The sequence below is a fragment of the Chenopodium quinoa genome, unplaced genomic scaffold (genome assembly GCF_001683475.1).
Source record: "Chenopodium quinoa cultivar QQ74 unplaced genomic scaffold, ASM168347v1, whole genome shotgun sequence".
Lineage (NCBI taxonomy): Eukaryota > Viridiplantae > Streptophyta > Magnoliopsida > Caryophyllales > Amaranthaceae > Chenopodium > Chenopodium quinoa.
The window spans coordinates 27,202-40,645 of record NW_018744240.1 but is presented as its reverse complement, the minus strand read 5'-3'; the positions used below and the strand labels follow the sequence as shown (position 1 = coordinate 40,645).

The 13,444-nt window shown below is 40.0% G+C and overlaps 2 protein-coding genes across 2 annotated transcripts; both read left to right on the top strand.

The window, feature by feature from the left end:
• Positions 1-212: 212 nt before the first annotated feature.
• On the top strand, positions 213-4,248 carry LOC110694758 (ankyrin repeat-containing protein ITN1-like). Its single transcript, XM_021871932.1, has 5 exons — positions 213-228; positions 475-987; positions 1,230-1,379; positions 2,735-3,171; positions 3,279-4,248. The coding sequence occupies exons 1-5, from the start codon at positions 213-215 to the stop codon at positions 3,891-3,893; spliced, it is 1,731 nt and encodes a 576-aa protein (XP_021727624.1). The 3' UTR covers positions 3,894-4,248.
• A 3,294-nt stretch (positions 4,249-7,542) lies between these two features.
• Positions 7,543-12,407, top strand: LOC110694626 (putative disease resistance protein At1g50180). The gene is made up of 3 exons (XM_021871782.1): positions 7,543-9,828; positions 11,129-12,033; positions 12,172-12,407. The coding sequence occupies exons 1-3, from the start codon at positions 8,366-8,368 to the stop codon at positions 12,183-12,185; spliced, it is 2,382 nt and encodes a 793-aa protein (XP_021727474.1). The 5' UTR covers positions 7,543-8,365; the 3' UTR covers positions 12,186-12,407.
• Positions 12,408-13,444: the final 1,037 nt, after the last annotated feature.

Genomic DNA, 13,444 nt, shown 5'->3' with positions numbered 1-13,444 from the left:
CAATTGGCTTGCCTTGAGGACTGATCTTTGACTTTAGCGCAATTGGAGAGAGGAACCTTGACCTTGGGCTTTTAATTGGATCATTTAATGCCTAGGCCCTATTGGACTAAATTGGACCCAAACACCATTAATTTCACGTTTCATCAATAATGCACGTAGTATTTAATATTTTTATCCATCGTTATTGACTTGATTAACCAGGGGAGTGAATTATGATTGCTGAAAGCTGTAAATGAAATTTCTTCCAAGTTATAATAAAATTACATATTACTCTAATGTATTAATTAATATGATCGACAAGACTATAATAGATACCTTAGCTTTGTGTAGTACTTCTAACTGTTCCAAGTTCTAATGTACAAGGCAATAATTCATTTTAACTAAGCTTGTCAAATAGTGTATGCAATGTATTGATCAATTTTAAATACAAAGTATGCTATATATATTGTTTTTTCAACTGATGTACAATTCCAGATCGACGTCCAAGAGGGCGGGTGGAGAACAAGTTGAAGGATCTTGGAGGTTACTTGCCATTATACAAAGCAGTAGTTAAAGGTGAGTGGAATAAAGCCAGGAAGTTCTTGGACGACGATCCTGAGGCGTTAACAGCTAAGATCACCATAGCCTCAGAAACAGTACTCCACATCGCGGTTGGCACAGGGAAAGATCTTGAATTTGTGGATAAACTGATAAGGAGGATGTCCCCTGAAAACTTGGCACTGACTGATCAAAATGGGGAGACTGCACTATCAGTAGCTGCAGTGGTTGGCAACATTCGAGCAGCTAAATTATTGGTGAGCAAAAATCCTGATTCGCCTAATATTTCAGGCAAATTAGGCTTGCCTATTCATAGGGCATCGCAGTATGGCCAAGAAACAATGATCCGGTATTTGTTGGATGTTACTAGAGATGACATTGAGTCGAGTCCTTTTGCAGGCGAATCTGGTGGTAAACTCCTCATTGACATTATTACTGCCGAATTTTTTGGTGAGTTCATCAGATAATATTGTTGGATTATTATAGCTTGAAATTTCTTTGATTATTTACTCTCAAGTTCACATATACAAGTATAAAAGGTTTATATTATAAATTGTTGTAATATGCTTTATTATGAGGTGTTGGGACAATTTAACAGTATTTACTCGATCAAGAGTATTTAACAATGCCCGTCGTTCTATGGAAGAGTTGAGAATGATCTTTAGTTATTTGATCTCTATGAGTTCAATCAGGAATTGCTCTCTATTTGGTTGGGCGGTACCCGGAGATGGCCACAGCTGAGGTACATGGTGTAGGTTCCCCCTTGTCTGTGCTAGCCAGAAAGTCTAATGCTTTCCCCAGTGGTGCTGTTTCACGTTGGCATTTACTATTCGATTATCATGGTATGCTATTCTATTCAAATACTTGTATTAACTTTACTGTTAAGAACACATTCTAGATGAATTTCTAATTATTAATATTTTGGGAAATTCTCAATGGTGCTCGGTTTCTTTTTTCTCAATAGTAAACACTAAAATTACAAATTATCAATGGTAATCTATAATTTGTAAAAATAATTCAGTGGTAACATTAGTTACGCATTTTAAAGAAACATTAACCGTGGTTAATGTTTTAAAAGGGGGGAAAGAGAAATGTCTAAAATACCCCTATTTAAAAAAAAAAACCCACCCAATTCTTCTCCTCCTCCCCTCCCCCCAAAACCCAGCCCCTGCCTACCCACGACCCCGACGTCGGTGCCAACCCCACCGGTAATTTCCTCTCCCTCTTTCGCGGCTCCCACCACCACCACCATCATCATCATCATCATTTTCACCATTAACAGAATACCCACCATCATCATCATCATCATTTTCACCATTAACAGAATACTCACCATCATCATCATCATTTTCACCATTAACAGTAGCCCTAAGTTTTGACGAAGATCGAACCGGGCTACGGATTTCCGGTTCAACGAATCAGGTTAGTTTCATAGGCGTATTTCGACTGCGGCGGCCAGGAATCGGTGTTAGATCATCGGAAACTGCCATTGAAGGAGATTGAAGGGTTTTTTAGGGTTTTTCTCTATCTTCGAGATTTGTTTTGGTGGTGTAGTTTGGTTTGGGTGAGTTTTTAGAGTTCCGTCCTCCAAAAAATGTGACGGAAATTCGAAGAGAGAGAGAGAGAGAGAGTGTGTTCTGCAAATTCGAGAGAGAGAAAAAATTTGTGAAAGGGGTGGTGGGTGGCTGGGAATCAGGGGAAGGAGAGGGAATCGGGGAAGGAGATCTGTGAGAATATGTGAAGGGGAAAGGAGGGAGAAGGTCGCCGGCGTCGGGGAAAGGAGGGAGAAGGCCGCCGGCGCTAGGGGAAGGGAGGGATAGGGTTGCCGGCCGCCACTGGCAGGGGAGGGGGCTGGCAGTGGATTGGGGTTGGGGTGGCTGGGGTTTTTTTTAAATTTTTTTTTTATTTAATTAATAGGGTTATATTAGTCATTACGCTTTTATTTAACCAGGGTTAAGACAATAATTATGGATTAATATTATTGATGTACCACTGAATTAGTTTAACAAATTATAGATTACCATTGATAATTTGTTTTTTTAGTGTTTACCATTGAGAAAAAAAAAAAAAAAAAAAAAAAAAAACCTTAAGAACACTATTGAGAATTTCCCTAATATTTTTCAGAAACAAAGTACTCTTAATTAATTAGCTGTTTACATAATTTTATGTATTAATATTAAGCAATGCTATTTGTTAGTTAAATTCCTTCAACAAATCCAACAAAGAGCACAAATGCAACATAACGCACTTGAGCTTGTAAAAAGCTTGTGCACAGAGATACTAGAGTTAGATGATGCCAAAGCCTTCTCTTTACTTCAACAACCACTTCTGATCGCCGCAAGGTTAGGCACTCATGAAATTATAGAAGAGATTGTAGAGGCATTTCCTCCAGCAATTTGGGCTTCAGATGAGGAGAATCACAACGTTTTTCAGTTAGCTGTCTTACATCGTCAAGAAAATGTTTTCAATCTTATATATCAAATGAGTGATTACAAGCATCTAATTACAAGATATATAGATCACCCACATGATAATAAAATATTACATTTGGCCGGTGAGTTACCATCTTCAGACCGGCTTAACCTTGTCTCAGGTCCAGCTTTACAAGTTCAACGGGAGTTGCAATGGTTTAAGGTTTGCTTGCTGATTCTTACCACTTTGTTCCTTTATTTTTCAAATTGGTACAACAAAAGGTACAAAAGCTAATCATAATTATAATGCATATTTGTATATGTTTTTAGGAAGTGAAGAAGTTTGTGCAACCGGGTCAAAAAGAGGCGATAAATAAAGATGGAAAAACCCCATGGATGGTCTTCAGGGAGGCACATCAACAACTGATGAAAGACGGGGAAGCATGGATGAAGACTACAGCACAATCATGTACAGTTGCCGCGACACTGATTGCAACAGTAGCGTTCAATGCAGGACTACATATTCCTGGAGGTAACAACAACCAAGACGGCCAACCCCTGTATTCTTACCAACCTGCCTTTGGTGCATTTGCAGTGGCAGATGCGATTTCCCTTTTCTCTTCAGTCACTTCCATCCTTATGTTTCTGTCAATCCTAACATCACGTTACTCAGAAGATGACTTCAGAATTGCGCTGCCAAGAGGGTTGGTTGTTGGATTGAGCATGCTTTTTATTTCCATATTAAGCATGATGATAGCCTTCAGCTCAGCAATCTACCTTGTGTTCGGTCTTCAGAGGGCTAGGACTGTGATTCCGGTGGGTTCGGTTCTTGTGCTGCCAGTCACCTTGTACGTGTTGTTGCCCCCTCTATATCAAATTATTTTCAAGTCCAAAAGTATTGGTCCTGGCATTTTTGGCAAACAAAGTGCCCGCATACTTCACTAAGTACATACGATTTTGTAAATGTTGCATCCACGAAGTATGGAATGCGTTGACATATACTACCAATTTTTTTTTATTTATTTATTTTTCTTTTTACAGATATGTACAAGTACTTGCAACTTAAATCATCCTACCTGTTGGAATGGAAACTAGTTGTGCTATTTTTGACAATGAAAAGTTGTACCGTTATTCTTAGCTTATTTTTCTTAATTTATCATACAAGTAAATAATAATGATTTTTATTTTTTATTTTTATTTTTTGAAACAAAAACAGTAATGAAATTGTTACAAAGGAAAAGGTTGATTATATATGGAAGACCTTTTCCATATAAACACGAGGTAGCCTAGCTAAAAACAATCTTACTCCTAAAGGAAAATATGATAATACATAATTTCTACTACGTATAATATGTTTTTATTTGGTCCCATTCACTAATAATTTGGTCAAACATAGAACTAATATAATACTCTTCCTGTTAGGTGGAATGGGGTTTAGGGATTTGCGGATATTTAATCAAGCTATGTTAGCAAAGCAAGGATGGAGGCTATGTACTAATACGGACTCCCTGTTGCACGGTATTCTCAAAGCTAGATATTTTAAAAAAACTGAATTTTTAGAGGCTGCTAGAGGGTACAATCCCAGCTACAGTTGGAGAAGCATTTGGGGTACAAAAGCTCTGATCTTCTCCTTGATGGCTTGAAGTGGAGAGTTGGGAATGGATCATCAATCAAGGTTTGGGAAGATGCATGGCTGTATGGGCAAGGATCTCACCTTGTTCCATCTCCAAAACCAAATAGCGATTTAGAGCTACGGGTGAGCCAACTCATTGATATTGATGGGAGATGCTGGAATAGTGATGTGTTGAAGGAGGTTTTCTCGGATGAAGATAGAAAGGCCATCCTGAATATCCCGATTTCTCGTGGGTTACCTAGAGATAGCCACTATTGGTGGCCAAATCCGAATGGCTTGTATTCGGTGAAGAGTGGCTATTGGCTTGGAAGATTAGGAGTTTTAAGATCATGGGTGATCATTAATGGCTCGTTTGATAAGGAAATTTGGAGTGTAATATGGAAGTTAAAAGGGCCTCCAAAATTGAGTCACTTTCTATGGCATGCGTGTAAGGGCCAGATAGCAGTCAGTGATGTTCTCTTCAAAGACCATATTGGAGCTTCGAGCAGATGCAGGGTGTGTGGATGTAGTGCTGAAACAGTGATGCACTCTCTTTTCGAGTGTAAGTATGCAAGGCAGATATGGGGATACAACGAATTTGGGGACCTTCTGTTTGAATGCCCAGGAACAATCCTTACTGAGATTTTGTGTTGGTGTACGAAGAGGTTAAGCAATGAAAAGGTGAGAGTCCTTACATCCCTATGTTGGGCTGCGTGGCACTGCCGTAATATACACATATTTGAAGGGACTAGAAATATCAATGCTGTAGGGGTGGCTACGGGATTTGTTCAGCTAGCTATTGATTATGGAACGTATAATGCGAAGCTGAAGGGTGGTGAATAGAGAACTCTGGGCAGCTCTAGTAGCTCCTGGTCTTTGCCCCCTAATGGGGTAGTTAAAGTGAATGTCGATGCCCATGTGATGGAAGGTGTGGGGGTGCAGTTTGGAGCAGCTGTTCGTGATAATGAGGGGAGATTACTGGCAGCTGCAGTGAAACGATGTGAGGCTCAGTGGTCACCTGAAATGGCTGAAGCTGGTGCAATGAGGTATGGGGTAGAGCTGGTGTGCAGGCTAGGCTTTGAGAAGGTGATGTTGGAAAGTGATGCCCTTACTGCTGTTCGTGTAATCCAAACGAAACAAGTAGGAGCTGCCCCAATTTTCCTTACCTTCGAGGATGTGCTGCAGATGAGTTATGAATTTGCTTTCTTTTCTTGTAATCATGTTAAGCGAGGGGGAAACACGGTAGCCCATTCAGTTGCTAGATGGGATACTAGTACTTACCCGGAACGAGTGTGTCTGAGTTCTTTTCCCCAAAGCCTACAAACTTTGGTGGATATCCGTCGGACTTTTTCCGTCGGAAACAGGGGGAAATCCGTCAGAAAACGGCATACCGACGGAATTCCGTCGGAAACGGTTTCGGAACAGCCCTTGTTGGAAATTCGACGTTTTCCGAGGGAAATTCCGTCGAAAGCCACTTTTCCGACGGAATACGTTCTGTCGAAGCTGGTTTTGACTTTAACCGAAGTTTCGTCGCAAAGTTCCGACGGAATTTTCCGTCGGTGCTGAAGTGGATTCCGACGGAATATTCCGTCGGAAGGGGAATATTCCGACGAAAATTTCCGTCGGAAACAGTATATTCCGACGGAAATTTTCGTCGATAATTGAATAAAAAAAATAAAAAAAAAGCCACCCCCCGACCACCACCAGCCCAGCCCACCACCCCCTGCCCTGCTCCCTGCCGCCTACTCCCTGCCCTGCCCCTGCCACCTACCCCCTGCCTTGCCCCTGTCCCCTACCACCTTAACCCACCTACCCCCTGCCCTGCCCCCAGCCCACCACCCCCTGCCCTGCCCCCTGCCACCTACCACCTACCCCTTGCCCTGCCCCCTGCCACCTACCCCCTGCCCTGCCCCCTACCCCTTACCCCTACCCCCTACCACCTTAACCCTGACCCATCGCCCTCCCCACCTCACCGAAACCCACAACCCCACCTACCACCTTAACCCACTGCCCCCATCCCCCTGCCCACCTCCCCACCTCACCGAAACCCACAACCCCACCTACCACCTTAACCCACTGCCCCCATCGCCCAGCCCCTCCACCACCTCACCAGACCCACCCATCCACCTCCCCAACTACCACCTTAACCCACCTCCCCACACCGAAACCCACCTAACCGAAACAACCCAAAAGAACACCGAAACCCACCTCACCACCACCGAAACAACCACCAAAAACACAAAAAAAAAACATAAAAAACATCCATACTTCACCAACACCATATATTGCAAAAAAACCAGAAAATTCAACAAATTAATTAAAATCAAAATTTAGAAGAAAAAAAAGAGAAACATACCTTAATCTGAACAAAAAAAACGTCGAAATTGGGTTTATAAGGTCAAATTCGACCATGAAAACTCTAGATCTAGAGTTTTCATGGTCGAATTTGACATGAAAACCTTGGTTTTCATGAGTTGCCATTGAATTTCTTGAAATTATCTTTGATTGCCAAAGAAAACGAAAAAAAAAAAAGAAAGAGGGGAAGAGGAAAGAGAAACAGGGAAGAGGAGAGGAAGGAGAAAGAAGGGAAGAGGAAGGTTGCGTGCGCCGGAAATTCAAAGGAGAAGGGAGGAAAGGAAGGAAGAAAGGAAGGAGAAAGAAGGGAAGACGAAAGAAGAGAGGAGAGAGAAAGAGAAGGGAGGCGGGGAGAGAGAAAGAGTGTATGGGTTAGGGTTTTCTTAGGTTTTAAAGAGAGTTTTTTTTAAAGGGTTTGTTTTTTTTATTATTATTTAATTATTTCCGACGGAATATTCCGTCAGAAATTTCCGACGGTTTTTAATTCTGTCGGAAAATTAATGTTTCGACGGAATATTCCGTCGGAAACTTCTAACGGATTTTGTTTCCGTTAGAATATACATTTTCCGACGAATAATTCCGTCAGAATGCCCATATATTCCGACGGATTTGTATTCCGTCGGAAATTTCCGACGGAATTTTGTGTCCGTCGGAAGATTTCCGTCGGAATCTGGCCTTTTTCTTGTGTGTATGAGTTCTTTTCCCCAAAGCCTACAAACTTTGGTGGATCGGAACTTGATTTAATATAATTTCGCTCGCTTTGCTTAAAAAAAAAATATAATACTCTTCCTACGTCTTTGGAATTGTTTACATGTTATATACTCACACTTACTATAATTCTTATTGGAGAACACCTTGTGGAAGTCTGCTTAGTTTTGACTTTCGCTAAGATCTAAAAAAGTCAACTCTTCCTTGCCTTAATCAATGAAGATTCCCAATCATGGTGTTCATACAGCTATCTCCTCCATGTTTCTCTCGCAATTCCAACTATGAAGATCATGCTTATTGGATCCAGCTGGCCGCTTATTTGGTATACTTCTGGGTGAGAGACAAAGTAAACACCCAGCTAGTAAGAGATTTTTTCAACTTGGAATCCGTCTTAGATTTTTACTGCTGATTTGATTGTATATGTGAGTTGAACGGGAGTTGTGAATCGTGAGGGTGGGCTGGTGGAGATGGCTGAATCCGCGGTGTCCTTTGCTGCACAGCACATCGATACCTTGATTCTTGAAGATTCCAAGGTTTATATGATGTGGAGTCTGAAGCAAAAAACCTGCACAAAGAGCTGAGGAAATTGGAGGAGTTCCTTGATTCAGTAAGAAACAAGGAACCGAGAAACATTGAGCAGGTTCTGTCCTCACTGGCTGATCTTGGAAGGATTGCTTATAATGCTGAGGATGTTGTGGATACGTTTGTATCCGAAACTGAAGGCAAGGTGTTTAGAAGCCTGATGCCACGCGGCCTATTCAAGTCCTCTCGGGTCCAACAGGCCTCCAACAAGATCCAGATGCTCCTAGAGCAGATGAAAGAGGTAAAGACGAAGTTGAAAGATCAGTATGATCATGAGCATGGTGAAGGATCGTCGAAAAACCCCAAGAAGAAATTGAGGGAGGCACAAGTCCATGGTGCTTTGGCATTCCAGCAGGCTCATCTCCAAGCTGATGATGATTTTGTCATTGGCATTGATGAAGATGTGGATAGGCTGATCAAATTATTAGTCGGTAAAGTTGATGACCATGGCCATAGTCGCTGTCCAACCAGCTCACAGCAGGTTGATGTGCTTGCCATTGTAGGAATGGGAGGTTCTGGCAAAACTACCATAGCTAGGAACATCTACAAACACCAGAAGATCACTAAGCATTTCAAGAAACAGGCATGGGTACCGCTCTCTAAAGAGTGGGAGTGGAGCCCATATCATGAGAAAGTGCTGATGTCCGAACTTCTAAGACAATTGGCAGCCAGTGGAACTGGAAATAAACTCCTCGGAGGCGTTGCTTCCACAATAATTTATGATCACGAGCAAGCAAACGATGAGTCTAATGAGGTCTTTATGTTGACCAAGTCACGGCTCCAATATCTAATGAGCAAAATAACGTGCCTAATTGTGTTGGACGATGTGTGGCACTGGGAATATTTCCAGAAGATCCTCCACAACTTATTAATCAGTGAGGATGAATCTTCTAGTGTCTTTACTACTGCTGGCACCAAGATAGTAATCACTACTCGACAGCATCTGCAGCTCTCTGCAGACACCAACTTGAATTGGCAATGCCATTACACACGATTCCTCAGCGATGAGGATAGCTGGAAGTTGTTTAACGAGATGACTAAAAGCAGCAAAAGAGAGCTAGCTAAGGAGCACCGGGGTTTGGCTATGGAGATGCTAGGGACATGCAAAGGTCTGCCATTAGCTATAGTGGCATTAGGCAGACTCCTTAAGATAAAGGACACTATCCAGGAATGGGAAAGGGTGTTTTCTCATTTAGACGGTGAAGAAGGCACGCATCTATATAGGCCAGTAAATGATATCTTGGCGTTGAGCTATGATGAGTTGCCATATTACTTAAAGCCTTGCTTTCTATACTTGGGACTCCTAGCCGAAGATTCCACCATCTCTGCTGGGTCACTGAAGAGAATGTGGATCGCTGAAGGATTTGTTAAACCCCAAACAAAAATCAATGAAACGCCTGAAGATGCAGCAAATCGACTCTTGCAGGAACTAGTAGAGCACACCATGGTTCAAGTTGTGACCAAGACTTATGCTGGAAAAGTAAAGACTCTCCGGGTTCATGATATAATGAGGGACCTTTGTATCCTGAAAGCCCAAGAGCTAGACTTCCTCACCATTTTTGCTTCAGATGCTGATCAAGGCACCGGGACTCATTCATCACGCCGAGCTGCTATCAACTTCAGGTATGTACACATGCACTTTTTCTGCCTTTCTTTTCCACCTAGTGTCATATATGGTAACTAAACCCTAAGTAGAGGGAACGAAGTAGTGGTGAAATCCCAGAAAGGAGTAAGGAAGGAGATCCTGATCGAATTTCTCAAGCAAGCTAGCTAAAAGGTATTTACATTAAGAATTGTAACAAATATGCATTGCCAACTTCAGATTAATTACTACATCATTATTTCTACTCCTTTAATAGCTTCATGACCAATTTATGGGATCGCGTACAGTTTCATGATCAAATAAACTAGATAAAGTATGGGCATTGAAGTTCATATAATGCAAGCTATTAGATGTGTAATTGTAACCGTTTCACACTAGTTTACTGTGGTTCGTTTTTAAAAAAAAATCACCTTCTAAGATTATTACCATTAACAACAAAAGTCACTCAATCTCACAATAAGTTATTGTGAGACTGCCTCATACAAAATTTAGCATTGAAGTTATTGCAGTCATTTGCAATATTATAAGTACATAATTATTCAAAGTCTTTGTACTAGTCAATTCTCAGAAGCATCTGCTTACGAACTAGGAAATTTCGAGGAAATAGCACATTATAAGGAATGACCTTAGTTGCCTGCATAATTTTATTATTACTTGCAGTCCATTGTGAAAATCAGCCTAACCTGTTAGACTGTATAAACAACTATGGAATATGTAAGCATTGACTTATTAGATTCTCGCCCTAAATTGTAAATAAGTACAACTGGCTATAGAAGATTAATTAGTATCTGATTTCAATAGTTTATACAAAGTACTTATTTATTTCTACTTATTACACAATTAGTCTACATCATAAGATATATGCCGATGATGACAGGTTTTGTAAAAAGACAAAAATTATGGTAGTCATAGACTTGTAGTTAATGAGATTTGTAGGAGTTGTCTGAGTTTTTCGGTTCTTCGTGATTTCTACTATGGATTAGTAGATCACCACTTAAATTGTCACCATAAACTATAAAAATGAAAATAAAAAATAAAAAAAATAAAAAAAATAAAAAACTAATGCTTCATACATCATTTATGCAGTTAACGTAATCAAACTTACAGGAGGCTGAGACACTTCCGATTTAACACTGTAATGGACGCCTTGCATTGCCAAGTTCTTACATTATTGCTTCCCTTCTCCCTTCTCCATGCACCTGCACACATATATTAAAAGACTTTGTTATTGCTAATATCTCCTTCATATATTATAAGTTCTATAATATAGAGGATATTCTATGACAAAACTAATTTATCTATGTAAATATGTCCATGCAGCAAATGTTCCAAACCCCTTTCAGCTGATAACTCTCATCTTAGATCATTGCTGCTTTTTGTGCAATTCAGTGCTGGTGTAGGAGTTGGCAAACATGTTAGTAGAGTGAGCCGGCAAGGTAAATTAGACCTTGCCTTAGTATGCGAAAAGTTCAAATTGCTAAGGGTCTTGGATATCATTGGAGTTAAAACCTTGGATAGCACCATGCCAAAAGAAATAGGCAACTTAATTCACTTGAGGTATCTAAGGGTAAGATCAACAAACATACGAGAACTCCCCAAGTCTATTGGGAAATTGCGCAAGTTATTGACCTTAGATTATTGGGATACATCAGCTCATAATAATGAAGTAATAATACCTAATGTCTTGTCAAAGTTGGAGCGTCTTCGACATCTTTTCCTTCCGGGTGATTCAACAAGTAACACATTGGAGGACTTGAAGTTGGACACTCTCAAAGAGCTACAAACGTTAAAATGCCTTCGCCACTTAACCCTTCGGGAAATCCCAAAAATGGAGAGTCTCCCGGAGGGGCTGAAGCACGTCCAAAGTCTCAGATCACTGTGGATATCAGCATGCCCTGCCTTGAAAGAACTGCCAGAGTGGATTGATGCTCTGACGGCACTTCAGCACATTCGTATTGAAAGCTGCCGGCATCTAACAAGACTACCAGAAGGGCTACAAAAAGTAACATCTCTAATGAAAGTTGAGATTACCGAGTGTCCAGAACTGATGGAACGCTGCAGAGAATACACAGGGGAAGACTGGTACAAGATCAAACATGCTCAGGTTTTGCTCCACAAATCATGGCGCTATGGACTCATGTCAGAGCTAGAAACCTCAAAAAACAGATCTAATGTACGGACACTCACTGATGTTAAATACTTCATTGTTCCCTTGATAGCAGCAGGTATATGATGGTGCTTTAAACTAGTATACTTTGTTCTCAAATTTCACTCTCAGAATTCCCTTCAGCTCTTTCTAAAATTATTTTTTTAAAATTCTTTTTGTTTTATATTTAAGATATTTAACTTCAATTCTTTTACAGAAGCCTTGGTCTGACATTACACATGAAATGCAAAGACTGCACACTGTCAAATGTTGATGCATCAAAAGAGAAATACATACCAGCATTCGCAGACGGTATAAACGCCATTACTTGAGGCTTTCAGAGCTATAGCAACAGCAACACTTGTTACACTTTCTCTGACGCTTCATTGACAAACTGAGTGTCAACAATGTCATAGCATAATTTACTTCAGTAATCAATATTTTTCTTGACTCTGTTAATGTTTCCATTTTTTTTTTTCGCAATCAATGGAAAAAAAATTAATTCAGATAACGTAAACCTCAAAGCAAGCTCTTATGTTTAAAATTCGGATACATGAGGGCAATCATCAAACACATACTGAAATCACATTCACGTTTCACATCATTAACCCATTAATTAATTAACAAATTTAAAACTTCAATCAACAAATTAACCTTCACGGTTTCACGTCATTTCCCATTAATTAATTAACCATTTTACAATTTCAATCAACTATTTCAACAATACAAATTTTCAATCAACAAATTTACAACTTTGTCAAAAGAAAAAAAAGAAAAAGAAAAAAACAATTAAAACTTCAATCAATAAATGAACAACTTCAATCGACAATGAACAATTTCACAACTTCAATCAACAATATTACAATTTGGTTCAACAATTTTACAACTTCAAGTCTTCAACCAACAATATTACAACTTCAATTAACAGTTTTTTAACTTGAAAAATTAAAAATAATACCTGAATTGAAGAACAGAAAATCGCCGGTCTCCATTAAGGAGCGCCAACTGCCGGCCGCCGTTGAGGGGAGAGAAGCAGAAAACGGCGACTTATTGTCTTCTTCGATGAGAGTGAGGAGAGAATAAGAAGTTAGGGTCTCCCCCTTCAATGCTCTGTATAACTAAATTGGAATTTGAAGGAATTTTCCCAGAAGCTAAAATTTTACAAAAAAAAAAAATGTTACTATGGATTTTGAACCCGCGAGTATGCGACCTATGTCTAATAATTTCAGGTTTTCACCACTAGACAGCCACGGGGGTTTAATGAAATTGGGAATTAATTGTTAGTTAGGGGTGTTAATTGAGTTGAGCAGCTCGTAAGCAATTCGAACTCAACTCGGTTAAAATTCGACGCGAGTTGGCTCGACTCGAGACGTTAACAAGCACAAGTTGAGTAAGATTTAGCTCAGCTTGATAGGCTCGTGAGCAACTTGATAATATGTTTTACTGTATTACTATATAATTTAAAAACAAAGTCATCATGATTAAAAAAA

Bases quoted from the DNA above. Each gene is read 5' to 3' on its own strand.
- LOC110694758 (XM_021871932.1), top strand. The intron at 988-1,229 runs GTGAGTTCATCA...GAGTTCAATCAG, and splicing joins TATTACTGCCGAATTTTTTG to GAATTGCTCTCTATTTGGTT. The intron at 3,172-3,278 runs GTTTGCTTGCTG...ATATGTTTTTAG, and splicing joins GGGAGTTGCAATGGTTTAAG to GAAGTGAAGAAGTTTGTGCA.
- LOC110694626 (XM_021871782.1), top strand. From the start codon at position 8,366: ATGCCACGCGGCCTATTCAAGTCCTCTCGGGTCCAACAGGCCTCCAAC. The intron at 9,829-11,128 runs GTATGTACACAT...ATGTCCATGCAG, and splicing joins CGAGCTGCTATCAACTTCAG to CAAATGTTCCAAACCCCTTT.